Raw genomic sequence first — 18,881 nt, forward strand, 5'->3', positions numbered from 1 at the left:
TCCTAACTTAAAGAATTGTGCTTTACAGTTTGTTGTATTGGTGTTTCTCATCTGAATAATTCCTGTGCATCCTTCAAAACTGAGCTTAGATGTTATTTCTTCCCTGACTGCCTTTCCCCAAACATTGAGGTACTCCATAAATATTTATGGAATGGATGATAGTGGGTTGGTGGGTGACTTCAGTTCCCTTCAATTCCTGCAGAGCACCCTGACTTAATTCTTTCAAGCACTGATCAGAGATTTTAATGGTCTGTTTTCTTTGTTGGAGGGCAGAATTACTTTCTCTTTATTCTCCAGGGCCTAGAGAAAGGATCCCTTCCTGGCAATCAAGCATGTTTCCTGGTACATAATAAGTGTTAGATAAATGCTTAATGAATGAACATTCTGCTCTTGATTTTGAAAGGAGGAGATAATTGGAAATTAAGGGCAACTATGGACATTTGAAACAAGTAATTCAGATAGTATTAACTACTTATGCTTTTTTTGTGTTCATTTGACCTTCTAAACAGTGCCACTTTGAAAGGGGAAAGGACAAGTTTGTATGACTAAATGTTTGTCTTTGCTTCTACAACAAGGCAAAAACATATACGTAGTTTGTTCCACAAATCCTCTTACCAGTTTTTGCTGCCTGATTGCTAAGAAGAATTCATTCTCTGCTGCAGTGCTTCAAAGATGTTTTTTCCTCATACAACTGCTTTTCCTCTAAACAAGTGGTCCTAAATCACGCAGTCAGTGCAATATAAGCACATTCCGCATTCTTTACTATAGAACTCTTTGTCCTGCCTGGACGAGTATGAGCTCTTGTTCATTAACTATGGTTGATCTAGGGATGGGCAGGGGAACTTTTTTTTTTTTCTTAAGATGGAGACCCTAATAAGTATTAGAGTTAAAAGACATAATAAAACTGTGTCACAGTTTGAAAAATTTTTAAATTTAGAGTTCCAGAATAACCTTTTCTAGTTCTAATACTAGAAAATTGATCTATAAAACTACATTAGTACAAATGACTGATTAGACTTGTGCATTTTCTGATATTGGTCCATTCACTAAGCCTCTGATTTTCTTTTTTACTTGCCAGATTGAAAAACAGAAATCACATGGAGTAGAAGAGATTAGAGGGAGAGTGACTGAAGAGGGCAAAAGGAGTTTTTATTGAAATTAATTAGTTCTGTTACATTTATGTCAATAAACTTACTAGTTTCACAGTACATATTTTAGCCTGATGATTTAGTGAAGTTTTCTTTTCCTTGCATTTTATTAAAGTATAGGTCAAGCAGAGCCATGTATTAATAATTGGCTTTGGTTACAGGTGTGGTCTGACTTTAGTAGGGAAAATTGTGTTGACAAGATAATTTGTCATAGTTGATTAATTGGCTTTTATTAGGCTAAGCATTGAGCAAACAAAACTTAGCCATGTCTTCAGAGTCAGTCTGAGGGCTTTTAAAATAGAATTAGTGATCTGAAATTTGAAATTATTAGCCATGAAAGTTACATCTCCTTTTATGCAATACATGAGGACAGTAAGAACTAAGTAAGGTCATTTAAAATGGAAATTAGGGCTTCCCTGGTGGCGCAGTGGTTGAGAGTCCACCTGCCGATGCACGGGTTCGTGCCCCGGTCCGGGAAGATCCCACATGCCACGCAGCGGCTGGGCCCGTGAGCCATGGCCGCTGAGCCTGCACGTCCAGAGCCTGTACTCCGCAATGGGAGAGGCCACAACAGTGAGAGGCCCGCGTAATGCAAAAATAAATAAATAAATAAAAATAAAATGGAAATTAAAAGGAAAGGTAATACTTCTTCTGTAAGTTATATTTTTTTAAGGTATACTTCTATTGTGAATGGTAGGTAGGAGAATTGACCTTCAGGATACTCAGGACTCAAGCACTTTTCCCAACTTTCAGATAAGCCATTGTAAAAATTGCTAAACTAGAGTTTCTTCAGTATTCTCTTAATTCTAATTGTTGTGGGAGAAAAGTACAAATCTTAACTGTGGCCCTGTTATTTAATAGAAGAAGCTATAATGGTAGGGCGGGGAGTGAAGAGAAAATTACTCAAGAACTCTTGAGTTAGTCTTTTAATTTTCCTAGCTATGTACCAGATGACCTGAAGTGTTTAGGGGTACTCTACCTTTTGGAGGCAACTTCATTTTTATTTCATTTTTTTGAAAATAAACCAACATTGATTTGATTGACGAATAATATTTACTGGACCTCATACAAAATGCAGAGACTTGAGCTGGGTACTGTAAAATCAAAAGATGAATTAGATAATGGATCTTGACTTCAAGGAGCTAAGGGTCTAATAAGGAAATTAAGGTATGATGTAGAAAGTGATAAGTTCAGTTCGATAGGAATGAAAAGACATGAACCTTGGGGGCCAGCCATTTTGGCTTTGAATCCCAGCTCCATCTCTACTGGATATTCTTGCCAAAGCTACTGAATTTACTTAGGCTGTTTTCTTATCTGTAGATTAGGAAAAGAAATGCCTGCCACATACAATTCTGGGGGAGAGGTGTGGGGGGGCAGGTATTTAAAGCTGAAAAACTCTTTTAGCTCCAGACTTATAATACCTGATTGCCTTTTCAGTACCCTTTTTAATATGTCGAAGAGCCATTTTAACCTTATGTTCAAAACCTGATTTGTGAGCTCTTCCAGAATGTTTTCTGTCTCCATGAATGGCATCAACAGTCTCTCTAGCCAGAAATCTAAAAGTCACTTCCACTCCTTACCCCATTATCCAGTCCACCCAGAGCTATTGATTTTACACCATAAATTTTGTTCGTCATATTAGTTCACTTATCTCCTTTGCTACCACCATAGGTCAGGCCTTCATCATCTGTCTTACACAGGCTACTGTTGATAGCTTTCTGTTTCCCTGAAACTATTCTCTCTTGCCTGTCTCACACCCAGCCAGAGTAAACTTGTTCAAAATGTACATATGGGTCACTTTTCTGCTTAAAATTCTTCAATGAATTTTCATTATCCTTAATCTGCAGATAAAATCTTAAAGGCACATTCGTCTCACTGTTCTGCCTTGCTCATTATTGTATTCCCAAAGCCTAGCATAATACTTTTTCATAGTAGATGCTCATATATTTAAGGGATGAACAAAGGAAGGAATGTCTGAAAGAACCAAATCTGTAGTTGAGAGATTTAGGCTGTCCCTGTATTTCCTTCCTTTTAGGCTGCATGTGAATATACATATACATTTACAGCAGTACAAGTGAAATAGTATTTCTGAATAGAATAATGTTTATCTTCTTTTTTCTATCTTTTCACATCCCCTCTTTACCCCATTCCATCACCCTCCCTCATCCCTCCCTGCACCATTTTATTTATCTGAAGTTGCTAAGCTATAGTTTAAGAACACACACCCCACCGTCCCCCACCCCTGTTTTCTTCTCCCCGCATAATTAATGAAGGCCAACTATTTGGAATTCATGTGAATGACTCTCTTACTCTAAGCAGATTATTTGGTATGCATGACAGTAAAGTGAAGCACCTCTTTGGGTTACTGCAAAATAGCTCGTTGTCCTCCCAGTGGAGAATCAAATTCACCAGTTCATAAATTAGGTCCCAGTTGATGAGGCACAAAGCTGCAAGGGCCAGTCAAACAAGTACTTGAGAATCTCAGGAGTTTCATTAGTGAATAGCCTTGCTCTGCGCTTCTCAGAGAATGCCAAGGCCTTATGAGAGCAGAAGACTGGGTGGTAAGAGTGTGATTGATACATGGGCTAATAAATGGGAGTTGGGGAATATTTTCCATGTGAGTCAGATGATTTCCGCGGAGAAATGAGGTCTCATTTTGTAATGGCATGTCCACCCATGAGTTGGCCCTCAGAGGCTGGGAGTTAACCACAGCTCCTATAATTTCTGTGCTTGGCAGAAAACTAGGAGTGAAGACCACAGCCTTTTAAGGTTAGGCTTCTGCTTATTAGTTTTCACTAAGGAGCAATGGCATAGTAATCATTTAATAATAATTTACATGTGTTCAGTGTTTTTGAGCCCTTTCTGGAAGATCATCTCACTTGAGCTTCCCTTCAGTCTGCAAGTGCAGTTAGGCAGGTTTTATAAGTGATGAATCAAAGCTGGAAGAACCCCAGTAGAGGTCCTGTAGCCAAACAGGGATTTGAACCCAGGACTCCACTGCTTGCTTCACCACATTGCATATTGCATCTAATCCCATTTATTAAATTTGTGCTGATTTTACAAACTTCTTAAGTTCATTGGGGAAGAGCTTTGACATCCAGGGTGTCTTACAGAATATCAACAGAAAGAATAAAATACCTATAAAGGAATATAGAGACTGAAGAGAAAGATACTGTTTCAGAGAAGAAGGTAAGAATTTAAGAGTTTAGTATTGTTAAAATTCATAAATTCCTGGGACTATTTCTGCTGGTTTAATGCTGTTGTCTATACCGTTTTGGCTATTTGCGCACTTACACACACCTTTACCCATCTCCCTAGTGTCTTTTGCTGTTGTTAGTGCAGTGATAGTCGTCACCAAAAAAGCCAGCAGTCCTAAAGCACAAATGACCTTGTTTCTTTGGGAAGAAAAATTACAATAAAAGTGTCTGCTTTCTGGTTTTTTGCTTGTTTGGGTGTGTGTGTGTGTTTATACTTAATCGATATTAGGTAAAGATACATTCGGTTATTATCACCCAGGTGGTTTTATAAAACCAAAGAAATAAATATTTGGAAATAATTTTAAAGACGGCTTTGGTCCACTTTTTAGTAAGTATCTGAATGATTTTATTGTGTTCTGGCCATTTAAGTTGTATACATATGGGACCCCAGAGTTGAACAGAGGCAAGTTATAGGGGCTTTTATGAATTGGAGAATTCGTAGGTAGACATATGGATCTTTTGATCTCATATATTGCTGGGGGGGCAGAGTATCATTGTTTGTCACACTTTTGGAGGATAGCATTAACCCCCATCCTAGTCTTTCTTGCTTTTCCTCTAAAAGCTTTAAGCCGCTGAAATTGTGGGCATAAGGAGACATCTCTTCTGGCTTACTTTTTGGTGTAGTAGCTAAGCTCCAGCTTAAATACAACATTGGAAAGAACATGTAGATTGTTGTGAGTCTCATAGAGGTCTCAAATAGGCACAGTTCTAAACACTTTACACTTATTAGCTCATTGAATCCTCACCACAAACCTGAGAGGTGAATACAGTTATCTCTGTTTTGTAGTCTGGTTAAGTGTCGTCAGCTCCTTCTAGCTGTGTGTCCTTTGGCAAGTTACTTAACCTTTCTTTGCTTCATTTTCCTCATCTTTAAAATGGGGGTAATGGTAACTGTCCTTACCAGTTCCTTGTGTGGTAAGGGTTATGAAATAGTTCACATAAAGCACGTAGTGAATGCTTGTAGGTGTTAGCTGTTGTTATCTAACTAGCTTATGATTACATGGCAAAAAAGATTATCGTCACAAGAATCAGAAGTTTGGTTTCCAGTCCTTAACTCTCCTGTTAAGTAGCTATGTGATTATAGGTAAATTTTCCTCTTTCTGGGCCTCAGTTTTCTTATACCCATTTTTTAAAAACTTTTTACTTGGAAGTAACTTCAAGTTTATAAGAGACAGAAATAAAAATAGTACAGATATGACACCAAAAGCACAGACAACAAGACAAAATAGACAAATTAGAGTTCATCAAAATTTAAAAGTTCAGTGCATCAGCGGACACCACCAACAGAATAAAAAGGCAGCCCACAGAATGGGAGAAAGTATTTTCAAATAACATATCTGATAAGGGGTTAGTATCCAGAATATATAAGGAACTTCTACAACTCAACAAGCAAAAGAAAAAAAATTAAAAATAAAGGACTTGAATAGTCATCTCTCCAAAGAAGATAAATAAATGGCCAGTAAACACCTGAAAAAGTGCTTAGCATCACTAATCATTAGAGAAGTACCAGTCAAAACCACAGTGAGATACCACTTTATATCCATTAAGATGGCTGGTATTAAAAAAAATTACATAAATGCTGGAGAGGATGTGGAGAAATTGGAACCTTTGTGCATTGCTGATGGGAATATAAAATGATGCAGCCACTGTGGGAAAGAGTGTGCTGGTTCCTCAAAAAATTAAAGATAGAATTACTATATGATCCACAGTTCCACCCAAAAGAATTGAAAGGAGGAACTCCAGAAGATATTTGTACAGCAGTGTTCATAGCAGCGTTATTCACAATAGCCTAAAGGTGGAAACAACCCAGGTGTCTATTGATGAATGAATGGATAGACAAAATGTGGTATATACATGCAATGGAGATATTCAGCCTTAAAGAGGAAGGAAATTCTGGCATATACTACAACATGGGTGAACCTTGAAGACATGCTAAATGAAATGAGCCAAGTGTAAAAGGGCAAATATTCTACAATTACACTTACATGAGGTACCTAGAGTAGTCAAACTCAGAGACGAAAAATAGAATGGTGGTTGTATAAGGAGCTGGGGGAGGAGGGAGTTGGTGTTTAATGGGTACAGAGTTTCAGTCTGGGATGGTGAAAATTTTCTAGAGATGGAGGATGTGGTGATGGTTGTACTAGAATGTGAATGTACTTAATGCCTCTGAACTGTATGCTTAAACATTGTTAATTTTGGTAAATTTTATGTTATGTATATTTTACCACAATTTTTAAAAATATATGTTTCAACAAAATTAAAATAGTACAAAGAAACATCTGTATCCCCATTTACCCAGATTTACTTACTGTTATATTTTACCCCATTTGCTTTATCATGTGTGAGTGCATTCTTGTATACACCTAATCTAAATCCAGTTTTGTCATTTGATCTGATAGTATTTGTAATAGCATTTTTTCCCCTCTAGTACAGGATACAGTCTAGAGTAGGACATTGTATTTAGTTGTCATGTCCCTTTAGCCTTCCTTTATCTTGTATAATATTGACATGTTTAAAGAGCACAGTGTATTACTCCCCACCCCTGAATTTTTTAATAGAAGCTTCCTCATTTTATGTGTGTCTTTGCCTTGTAATTAGATTGAGGTTACACAGTCTTGGCCAGAAAATGCATGGGTGATGTGTCTTCCTCAGGTTATAACATCTGGAGACTCAATATATTTTTTTTAAATATGATTGGCTTTATTCTGTGATTTATGCATCATCGGACAGCGTCCCATCAAACAAACAGAAGAAAGGTGTTCCCTCAATACATTTGTAACTAAATGCAGAGTAAAGGGAATCTACAAATGCTATAGGAATCTCAGAGAATGGAGATAACGAGATTGGAGTGGTCGGGGAAGACATGGAGACTTAGTTTACTGATTTGGTAGAAAGCACATTTCTAAAATTTTACCAGCTTTTCCTCGGTATCAAATTCTGCATTGGTTCAGCCAATATATATTACTATCTTCCACCAGTTTTTTTATTTACTTATTTTTTAAATTAATTAATTAATTAATTAATTTTATTTATTTTTGGCTGCGTTGGGTCTTCATTGCTGCGCTCGGGCTTTCTGTAGTTGCGGCGAGCGGGGGCTACTCTTTGCGGTCCACAGGCTTCTCATTGCGGTGGCTTCTCTTGTTGCAGAGCACGGGCTCTAGGCGTGCGGGCTTCAGTAGTTGTGGCTCGCGGGCTCTAGAGCGCAGGCTCAGTAGTTGTGGCGCACGGGCTTAGTTGCTCCGAGGCATGTGGGATCTTCCCGGACCAGGGCTCGAACCCGTGTCCCCTGCATTGGAAGGCGGATTCTTAACCACTGTGCCACCAGGGAAGCCCTCCACCAGTTTTTATTAAGCTTGCCCCTATATTAAATAAATCAGGAGGAAATTACTGGTTTCTTTCTTTTTCTTTTTAATGAAATCAAGTGTATCTTTCAAATGGTGATCACTGGCCTACGTATTATTATGTAAAGTTACCCAAATAATAAAACGACGTTGAACTTTGATGTATGAGAACAAGTCTTTATTCTCTTCCTGGTTTCATCAAATATTAGAGTCAGGCTAAGGTTTGTACTCTTGATTTTGCCACCATTCTAGGGTGTTTTAGCACCCTTACTTGAGCTGTAGAAAGCTGTTGAAAGGAAAGTGCTGTTCTTGCTAATACTTTTTTTTTTTTTGCTGCATTGGGTCTTCGTTACTGCACGCAGGCTTTTTCTACTTACGGCAAGCCAGGGCTACTCTTCATTGCGGTGCACGGACTTCTTATTGCCGTGGCTTCTCTTGTTGTGGAACGTGAGCTCTAGGTGCGCGGGCTTCGAAAGTTGTGGCTCGCAGGCTCTAGAGTGCAGGCTCAGTAGTTGTGGTGCACGGGCTTAGTTGCTCCGAGGCATGTGGGATCTTCCCGGACCAGGCCTCAAACCCGTGTCCCCTGCACTGGCAGGCATATTCTTAACCACTGTGCCACTAGGGAATCCCTTGCTAATACTTTTTGTAGAATGTATAAATAGTAGTAGTGCTGATGGGCTTATCCACAATGCCATTCTTCCCTTTCAGGCTATCTTTTAAAGAGCATCCAAAGTTTAGATGAAGAGGTAACAGGCTACTTTGTAGAATAGGATTAGGGCCAGTATAGGTTTAAGTATGTTTCTTGGGATTTTGGTGTTTTGTTTTAATTTTTCCCCATGTTTCAGGAAACACTGTGATTGGCACAGTTGGGATATATTCATCGGTTAACAGGTAGGAGAGCCAAAGGTATGTTTGAGGCCATTACTCAGGATGATTTTTTTTTCTTCCTATATGCTTTTTAAAAATGGTTCCTTGGCCTTTGTGTGTTTTGTTTCTGCAGTTTGAAGAAAACAGTTCTGAAACGAGGTCTTACCCCCAGCTGCCTCTCAACACAGTGATTGCCATCTCTCCAAACGTCAAGTCCAGCTTTGTCCGCCAACCTGTCTGACATGTCGGGACCCGTGCCAAGCAGGGCCAGAGTTTACACAGATGTTAATACGCACAGACCCCGAGAATACTGGGATTACGAGTCACATGTGGTGGAATGGGGGTAATAATTTCCGTTTACTTCACTGTACTCACCCAAAGGGCTGACTCTTGTTTATTTGTTGCGTAATTTACAACAGGAAGCTTCCCTGACTGTACAGTTATAAACCTCAAGATTGAACGCAATTTTTGTTTTCTTCTACAGTAAAGAAACAGGGTATTGGCTTTGGTCAGTTAACAGTTCTGATGGGTTTACCATTTAAAAAACATTTTGGTCTCTTATTCTTTTCTCCGATGTATATATTCTGTATGGTAACAAAGAGTTATCTATTAGCTTGCTCAGCTAAGGGCTTTGCAGTTTGGTGAGAATTAATACTTGAGAGACTTTGAAAACACCAGGCTCTTACATAAAGTATTTTTGAGGTCAGAGAATGTTGTCCCATGATGATACTGAAGGATAAAACAGTTCTCCAGAAAGATGTCCTCTTTCTGATGAGAAGCAAAATTAAACCCTTAAAACATTTGCCCTTATCATGAGGCTAGCCATGTGTAACGTGGAATTCAGCCCAAATTCCATCCTGAACAGTTGCAGTCTGCCTGAACAGCTGTGTTTGCCCTCCTAATTTTCTGTGCAGTCTCATTTGGATGTTTGCATTTCTTGTCCCAACATAGTATGTATTTAATTGATCAGGTCGTACCTTTTGTGATAAAATTATTTTGATATTCAAATGCAAAAGATAGCAATTTGAAAGCTTGGTAAAGCTGCAGCTCCCATACACTACATTTTATATCTGTCCACATGTGATTTTCATAGCATGTAAATGGTCTTCAAAATTTGTCATAGGGTGTGTTTTAATGCTGATTGGGCCATGATTCTTAACGGTAAGTACATTATCTCTGCACAGGGAGGTACAGTGTGCTTCAAAGATACCATCAAGAACCATGGTACAGTGCCAATAAGTGTTATCATTATTGATAATCTAACAATTTTCCTCTTACATCACATGTTTCGGACTCTAGGAATACCTGAATTTTACTGCAGACATTTCAACTCTCTTCAACTTAAGTGCTTTGAGCTTAGTTCTGCTTAAATGGCACTAAACAACCCTTTTGAGTTTTTGGCGTGGTGCTGTTTGCTTGCTTGTATTTGTTTTCTGTGCCCTCCCACAGGAAAAGAACTCGACCAGAGCTAAGAGCTTCCTTCCCTAGACCTGCCGTGATTATTACATTGTCCATTGTCCTTAGTACCTTTTACCTTCTCTGTTCATTCACTTTTCTTTTTTTTTTGCTTGAGAAAAATGAATGACTGATTTTTTACACGGAATTGTCAGTGTCTCCAGCAGGAGTAAATAGCATTTAGGCCTTATTGAAAAGACTCTCATTCTTTAGAGCAAATTCCTCTAAGTTGTAAGCAGAGGCAGGGAGAAAAATGTTAGCATTTCCCTTATTCTTTTTCACCACTGATGTTGCTTAGTAGTCTTGGAATATGGGTAAAAGTAGGAGAAGGGACACCTAACTGTGGTTCATGATCTGTGGCGTGGTTTGCAAACTTCATTACGTGGACTGTCCTCAGAGCTTTGGAGGGCAAGTTGGAGGTCAAACCTATATGTTTGAAAGCCACTTATCTGCAAAGAGACCCATTAAAAATCGGCTGCTCCCAAAGTGTGGCTGAAATGAAATATTCTTGTATTGACTTCCTGTAAGATGCCAACACTGAGCCAGGCACTGAGGGACAGGAATATATAAAAATTATTTTCCAAGGGAAAGCTGTCTGTTGTTGGAGACAAACATACATAACAAACCCCAATACAAGCTATCTACGTGTGGTATGTCAATAGAGATGTGAACAACTTGGGATTTGAAAGATTAACTGAAAGTCTTAAATTTTTTAATTCTAGGATTTGGAACACACATTTTAAATTGGCCAAATTTTTTTAAAATACAAAGAAGCCAATTTGGGAATTATTTGAAATACATTTTATTTCTTTTACTCTACTGGCTATAGTTTTGTAAGTTGAATTAGTGCTTGATAATTTGAACTTTTTAAATCATTGTGACTGACTCTTTTTGTTCCCAGAAATCAAGATGACTACCAGTTGGTTAGAAAATTAGGCCGAGGTAAATACAGTGAAGTATTTGAAGCCATCAACATCACAAATAATGAAAAAGTTGTTGTTAAAATTCTCAAGGTAAGTACAAGAAGAGAGATTATAACTTCACAGGTTTTTGGAGTTTAGACTTTTTTTTTTTTTTTTTTTGCCGTACGTGGGCCTCTCACTGTTGTGGCCTCTCCCGTTGCGGAGCACAGGCTCTGGACGCGCGGGCTCAGTGGCCATGGCTCACGGGCCCAGCCGCTCCGCGGCATGTGGGATCTTCCCGGACCGGGGCACGAACACGTGTCCCCTGCATCGGCAGGCGGACTCTCAACCACTGCGCCACCAGGGAAGCCCTAGACATTTTTTTTTAAGTAGCACTTGAAAGGGTTTTTGGAGTGCTTTAACACCTTGATTTTATTGCTCCTTTGAAGTCGATAGAAGAGATTATCTTCATTTGACAGATCAGGAAACTAAAGCAAGAGAAATGTTTGACTCAAATCGTACAGCTAGATTGTGGCAGAGGGAGGGAGTAAAGATGCAGTCTTCTCTGTCCTAGATCTTGCCTAACACTGATTTCCTATTTCTTACATTTTTAGTTCTATTCCATGCTTCTGTTTTCAATGAGTTGTTAGCTCTACTGTGTAAAGATGAGGAGCCACAAATGCAGACTTTTAGAGGACAGGTGGATGACATTAATTAATGCAGCTAATCTGATTTAAGTGCCCATGATTAGAAGATGTGAGTGATGGGTACTATGGCATGTGCTCCAGCTCCAGCTGATGATTGCCCAGCAGCAATGCAAGTCTAATGTTGTTTGGTACTGTTTTGCAAAAAGAAGCTAGACATTTATATTTGTATACTAATTCCCCTGGTTTTTAAATGTTGGCTTGAGTTTTTTAAAACACCATGCAGGCCAGATTTGGCCAATGAGCTATCTGTATGCAAATTGTGATTTAGTTATAACTGTACTGTACACTGCCATATATCAGGAACTTAGCATACAGTTCCTTGCCACAGGAACTTTTCCATATTTGACACGAGAAGCAGAGGGACCCAGACTTTCTCAATTTATAGCACCCATATTGCCTCAGTGACTCTCACGGTACCCCTAAGCCAAAAGAAATACAGTTTTGTTTATTAAGTAGTTAAGTCCAAATAACTAAAAAAGGTATTTATGTTTCAACTGGTAGCCATTTAAAAAATTATACACATAAGTTGAAAGAGAAAAGTAATTTTATTTTATTCTTATATAACCATAATTAATTACTATTGGGATATGTATACCTGTTAGTCACTGCACAACTTCTCAAATGTTGGAATCAGATTGGACACCAGCAGCCTCATTTCCTGTTCCACATTGATTTTTGCACAATACTTGCTTTTTGTCACAGCAACTGCTGAAAACCCAGTTTCACAAAAATATGCCATTAAAAAGAGAATGTACTGCAATCTAATATTGAAACTGAACTACCTCAGGCTGGTAGTGTACTCAGTAACTGACAGACAGCAAGTATTAATTGGCGTTTTCCCTCAAAAATTAAAAATCCCACAGAACACCTGTGAATTTGCTGGGGTTGTTTTGGCATACCTTTCGGGAACCAAAGTTTAAGTATTTATATGTTGTGTAGAAAGAGAACTAGGCTGGAAATCGGGACATTTGGATTCTAATCCAAACTCTAAAAGTAATTAGCCATGGTAGTCCTTTTAATTATTTAAGACATATTGGTTCATCTGTGAAAATGAGAGTTACCAGGATCAAATACAAAATTGTATATAGATATATACTTTGGAAACGGAAGTTCTGTGTAATTGTAAAATGATATTCCTATGGAAAAGTATATGATAGACTGAGGTGATATATTATTTAGAGTCATCTGAAGGCATAAATAGTGAGTCTTACAGTTCAGAAGAGAATAGTGATGGTTAGGCAAAGCTCCCTGGAACTGTTTTCAGGCCCTGAGTGGGAGAAGGATTTGGATTGGTGTGCATGGGAGCATGGAAGGGAAGCATAATCTAGAATGCACAAGATTAAGAAAAGAGGAAGAAATAAGTGAGAGAAATGTTTCATGTGGAAGCTGTCATGTGATCATACATGGGAAGTAAACTTGGAAAGGGAGATTAAATTAGTGATGGCCTGGGAAAAGATAACATCTCCATTTCCTTCCAGCCTTGAAAAATATGATTTTTATCTCATCTAGGTTGTTGGGAGCCATTGATGGTCTTGAGTGATGGGTGGTTTGGAAAGATTTTTTTTTTCTAGCTCAGTCTTTTCCTAACTGTACTGTATATGTTACTGTAACTGTGTAGCTACGTGGTATAATTATAGATTAAGTTCACTCATAACTATATTTAAATTTTTAAATTTTCCCCCATTTATTAGACAAAATGTGCGTTGATCACATTAAATTAGGATTTAAGTGACCTGCCTGGTCTGTCTAGCTTTTGTAAGTTTATAGATTTTAAGGGTTCTGTAGAATAAAGGTTTTGTAAACCAGTAGCTTTCTGCCATCAACCAGCAGTTGGGATATAGTGATTTAGTAGAAAACAGGAGAGAGATTGATGGATTAGTTCCTGGAGAGTAGAAACATCTCCTAGATACTCCAGCAGATCAGAAAGAACTGGTAGTCGAAGCAAATAGAAAACTTGTGATCAGCTTGTTTCCTAGCCAGTGTAGTGAGTTCTGATAGAAGCAAGGCTGAGGCCATGGATTGAATTAAATGTGGAATTCACTATTAGTAAAACAGCTTCCATTTATTTATTTACTTTTAATATGTTTTTTTTATTTTTGGGGGGGCCACGCCTCATGGCTTGCGGGATCTTAATTCCCTGACCAGGGATCGAACCCGGGCCCTCGGCAGTGAAAGCTCGGAGTCCTAACCACTGGACCGCCAGGGAATTCCCAGCTTCCATTTATTGACTGTCTACTTTGCATTGGGCCCTTTTGTAGCTGTAGTATTTACATCACAATTCTGCAAGGCAAGTGTAAAGTTCAGAAACACTTAAGTGCTTTTCCCAAAGCTACACAGCTACAAAGCCAGGTTTTGAGCACAGTCTGTTTCCAAAATGTGCTTGCTTCCTGCTGTACCATGTGCTTAGGACTCAAGAAAAGGTTAAAAGAGTCTATACAGTATTGTTTGATAGTTCCTAGATCTGGAATATCAACCCGAGAAGTGTCTAAAAATAGATCTCCAGCTCTGTTCTCAAGATTCTGATTCAGCAGATCTATACAGTTTGTATATTTAAAAACCCAGGTTGATAATCAAAGTTTAGTAACCAGTAGTCTTGTTAATGAAGAGATGATATATACTTAACAACAGTTTCTAAGAAGCGTGTGCAGTGCGTCAGTAGTCTGAGGTGACCAACACCAATAGGAAATATTGCCTGGTCCAGTGTGGCAGACACAGGTCACACGTGGTTATTGAACATTTGAAATATGGCTGGTCCAAACTGAGATATTCTGTAAGCATAAAATACAGCAGATTTCAAAGGCCTAGTACAAAAAAAAAGAATATGAAATTGCTCATTAGTAATTTTTTATATTGATTTACGTGTTGAAATGATAACATTTTGATTATATTTTTGTTAACTAAAAGGTATTATTAAAATTAATTTTGACTGTTTCTTTATATTTTTTAAATGAGGGTACTAGAACATTTAAAATACACCTGTGGGGAATTCCCTGGTGGTCCAGTGGTTAGGACTCGGCACTTTCACTGCCACAGCCTAGGTTCAGTCCCTGGTGTGGGAACTAAGATCCCACAAGCCGTGAGGCGCGGCCAAAAAAATAAAACAATAAAAAATAAAACACACATGTGGCTTGCATTATATTTCTTTTGGACTAGCACTGTTTTAGACTGTTTAGAAAGAAGGTTTTGTAGAGGAGGTGCATTTGGACCAAAGCCCTTCTCAAAAAAAACAAGAAAGAGATTTCTGTACCAGAGTAGATGGGGAAATGATGGGTGAAGATAAAGGAATGTGGAGGATATATTGGTTATAAGGCTAGATAGATATTATGTGTTATGTCTCAGCCATATTCTGAGGTCTTTTCAGGTACCTCATTTGATTCTTGCAATAATATTATGAGATAAGTACTCTTGTTGATTGTTTTACCCATAATGAAAGGTTTAGAGAGGTTATGTAACTTGCCCATAGACACACAGCTAGCAGGCAATGAAAGAAGGATTCACACTAGGCACACATTTAACCCAAAAGGTTATACTGCACAAAGATGGTGTGGCCATCTTTGCTGTTGGTCCTGATTTCCTTCATTTCTGTAGGGTGTTTATAAGACTTAGAGAAAGGAATGGAAAGAGCCCCATGTTTCATGCTAATTAATAAAAAGATTTTTCTAGATATATCTTAGTATTACCATTTACATTCCTAGTTTGTATAGTTTTTAAAAGTTAACACATTAGGACTGATGATCGGAATTAAATGGTAATTCTGCAGAATTTTGGTCTTTGGAGTGGAAATCTTTTTTTCTTTCAATTCAGTATTTGCTAAGTACCTGCAAAGTACCTGGTACAGGGCTAGGAGAAGGGGGATTCAGAGATAAATCTGACACATTTCCTTCCTTCAAGGAGCTCATAAGTAAGCCATTCATGTATTACATTACCTGTTGAAATATCCTGAAATAATTTTTTTTAATGATGTACTTTTACCCTTTCAGCCAGTAAAGAAGAAGAAAATCAAGCGTGAAATAAAGATTTTGGAGAATTTACGAGGTGGTCCCAACATCATCACACTGGCAGACATTGTAAAAGACCCTGTGGTGAGTATAATAGGTGCTAGTAAGGCCCACCAGGGCTGAGGTGGTGTTTGACCCTGAGCACAGCTGGCCTCTGTTTGTTCCTCCCTCTACCATTAAGTCCTGCTTTAAAAGTGCTTAATCAGTTATACCACTTAACTAGCTTGGGTCTTTCTTTCAAAGAGATCTCCACCCACAGACTATTTCTTATTCTTCTAGGCTAAGAGACTGATAGCACTGGAAACTGAAATGTGTTAATCCATTTTGCAAACTCAGGTCCGATGCCGATGGGCGATGGGCGCATTGTTGGGCTGCCTAGAGCCTGGTGAGACTTCAGCTCCATGTGTTCTGTTTGAAATCCATCCCCAATATGACCTAAGTGTGGTGATGATCAGAGTGGGGAGGGCTTATAGCAATAGAGGGTTTCCTACTACTGAGGCAAGGACTGCCAAATTAACCACGTAGTGTCCGCAAACATTGTGCCCACTAAAGCTGCCAGGGCTATTACTAATGTGTGTTTTCTTTTTCTTTCCCCTAGTCACGAACTCCTGCCTTGGTTTTTGAACATGTAAACAACACAGACTTCAAGGTATAATATATAACCAACCATTTCAAGCTGTTGGGTTTTTAGACCACATAGAAAGTCTTTCAGGGATGTTACTGTTAGAAGAGCTTCCTTCTAACTTACTTAAAAAGAGCTTTTCATCCTTACAGTGCTAATTTTTTTTTCCTTTCCTTCCTCCCTTCCTCCCTCCCTCCCTTCCTTCCTCCCTTCCTTTCGGCTGCATCGGGTCTTAGTTGTGGCATGCGGGATCTTTGTTGAGGCACACGGGCTTCTCTAGTTGGTGGCGTGTGTGTTTTCTCTCTAGTTGTGGCGCACGGGTTCCAGGGCACGTGGGCTCTCTCGTTGAGGCACCCGAGCTCAGTAGTTGCGGCATGTGGGCTTAGTTGCCCTGAGGCATGTGGGATCTTAGTTCCCCGACCAGGAATCGACCCCACGTCCCCTGCATTGGAAGGCGATTCTTTACCACTGGACCGCCAGGGAAGTCCTCTTACAGTGCTAAATTTAAATATAGACATAGTCTTGTATAAACAATGCTCACTTTCCATATCTTGGTATTTTGCCTTTTTATTTGTTTAGTGCTCTTTCTAATGACCAGTACTTTTATTTCTCACCATTTGACAGTTTACCATTCGTTTGACAGTTTCCAGTGATATCATACTTAATGAAAGCAACAGCTCATGTTTAGTCAGGATCTGGCCTTAGGACATTTCTCTTTAAAATGACAAAGTTCAAGAAGAAATGTATTGTGTATATATAAAAGCAAGGACTGCTTGCTTATACCTTAGGATTCCTCAGAAGCTTTGGATTCTAGATCTTAAAAAGAGATGGGTGGGGAAGGGTAGTGTAAATTCTGGTAAAGCGCAGACCTCTGCAACAGATATCTCTGACTTCTGGAAATTCTGGAGAATTTCAACAATTCTCAACTCCAGCACAACAGAAGAATGTAGGCACTCTCTTGGGTTTTAACTTGTAAAGGTATTTGACTTGCCTTTGCACCAGGCCAGTATCATTAGGTATATGGGTCTTCCCTGGTGGTGCAGTGGTTAAGAATCCGCCTGCCAATGCAGGGGACACGGGTTTGAGCCCCGGTCCAGGAAGATCCCACATGCCACAGAGCAATTAAGCCCGTACGCCACAACTACTGAGCTTGTGCTCTAGAGCCGGCAAGCCACAACTACTGAGCCCGTGTGCCACAACTACTGAAGCCCGCGTGCTTAGAGCCTGTGTTCTGCAATGAGAGAAGCCACTACAGTGAGAAGCCCGCGCACTGCAGCAAAGAGTAGCCCCCGCTTGCTGCAGCTAGAGGAAGCCCGCACACAGCAACGAAGACCCAATGCAGCCAAAAATAAATAAATACATAAATTTTTAAAAAAGAAATATTAGGTATCAATAAATGAGTGAATTCTTTTGCTGAGTGGAGGAAAAAAGGAAGAAGAATTGTTTTAGAATCAGAATGATAACTTCAAGGAAAATGTTGTCAGAGGACACCACTGACCGTTTAATGATATGTACATTTTTTTTTTTTAAGTCTGAAACTCTTTAGAAACTGGGAAAGATACATGACATGTTCAGAGTTTACTTTCATGACATGTTCAGAGTTTACTTTCAAATTGGGACAGTTCTGTTAAATTGGCTCAGCAGATTTGACAGCAATCCATCTGCATACCAACTGGTGATCTGCAGTGCCTGTAACTAGGCCAAAGGTGAATTAATTCCCTACTAAGGAGGCTATGTGTTTGCCCACATGTGTTTTATGAGAAGATCTGGAGGTAAATGAAAAACTATAAATGTATATCAGTGCGTGTTGCATATGTAAATTGGTATGTTCCCAAAAGTAGATTATAGCTTCAGCAATATGAACTTAAGTAATTCTTCACTTTTATATATAGAGTTAAAGACCCAAAGTATCTCTTTCGTGTTATATTGGAGAGGTAGAGACTGGTGAACAGACAGATTTTAGAACAGTGGTAAATGAGCCCAGTCTTGATTTGAATTACTACAAATGAGGATGAGAAATTTCCTTCCTTTCAGTACTGTTTCATGGCTCAAATGTTGCATTTGTCTTTAACAGCAATTGTACCAGACGTTAACAGACTATGATATTCGATTTTACATGTATGAGATTCTGAAGGTAAGAGAACCTTGAATACTAAATATCTTTAGATCTCCCCTTTGTTAAATAATCCAAATGACTGTAGAAAAGCCAGTGGGTTAACTTTGTAAAATATGGGGTTTGGGGGTCTGTTTATATAAATTTTAAATAAATTAGTAGCATCAGAATTCTTATGCTGATATAAAGGTTATGGAATAAGGGTCTAGTAAGAATATAATTTACAATGCTTTGGAAGGGGTATTTAGAAGAGAGGTGGGACTCCTTAACAAATATTTGTAATCTCTATCTTGCTCTTATGAAAGTTACAGTTAAATTGTCAAAACTTGTAAAAAAAAAAAAACCAAAAAAACTCCTGGTGTACTTTATTTTACTTAAAATTGAACAAGTAAAACAGTAAACTTTAACTCAGCCCTCAAAGGGCCATTGTCCTAAAGATTATGTAAATCTGTGCTTAGAGATTGGTGATTT

At 38.7% G+C, this 18,881-nt stretch overlaps 1 protein-coding gene across 1 annotated transcript in view; it reads left to right on the forward strand.

The window, feature by feature from the left end:
• The first annotated feature begins 1,400 nt into the window (after positions 1-1,400).
• The window catches only part of CSNK2A1 (casein kinase 2 alpha 1), a 31,725-nt gene continuing 14,244 nt past the window's right edge, over positions 1,401-18,881 (forward strand). Inside the window, exons 1-7 of the mRNA XM_079719817.1 lie at positions 1,401-1,787; positions 4,262-4,337; positions 8,747-8,956; positions 10,970-11,081; positions 15,658-15,759; positions 16,274-16,324; positions 18,372-18,431. Of these exons, the coding sequence (XP_079575943.1) occupies positions 8,856-8,956; positions 10,970-11,081; positions 15,658-15,759; positions 16,274-16,324; positions 18,372-18,431 (426 nt within the window). The 5' untranslated portion in view covers positions 1,401-1,787; positions 4,262-4,337; positions 8,747-8,855. The remainder of the gene's footprint in view (positions 1,788-4,261; positions 4,338-8,746; positions 8,957-10,969; positions 11,082-15,657; positions 15,760-16,273; positions 16,325-18,371; positions 18,432-18,881) is intronic.

This window comes from Hyperoodon ampullatus (genome assembly GCF_949752795.1).
Source record: "Hyperoodon ampullatus genome assembly, chromosome: 14".
NCBI lineage: Eukaryota > Metazoa > Chordata > Mammalia > Artiodactyla > Ziphiidae > Hyperoodon > Hyperoodon ampullatus.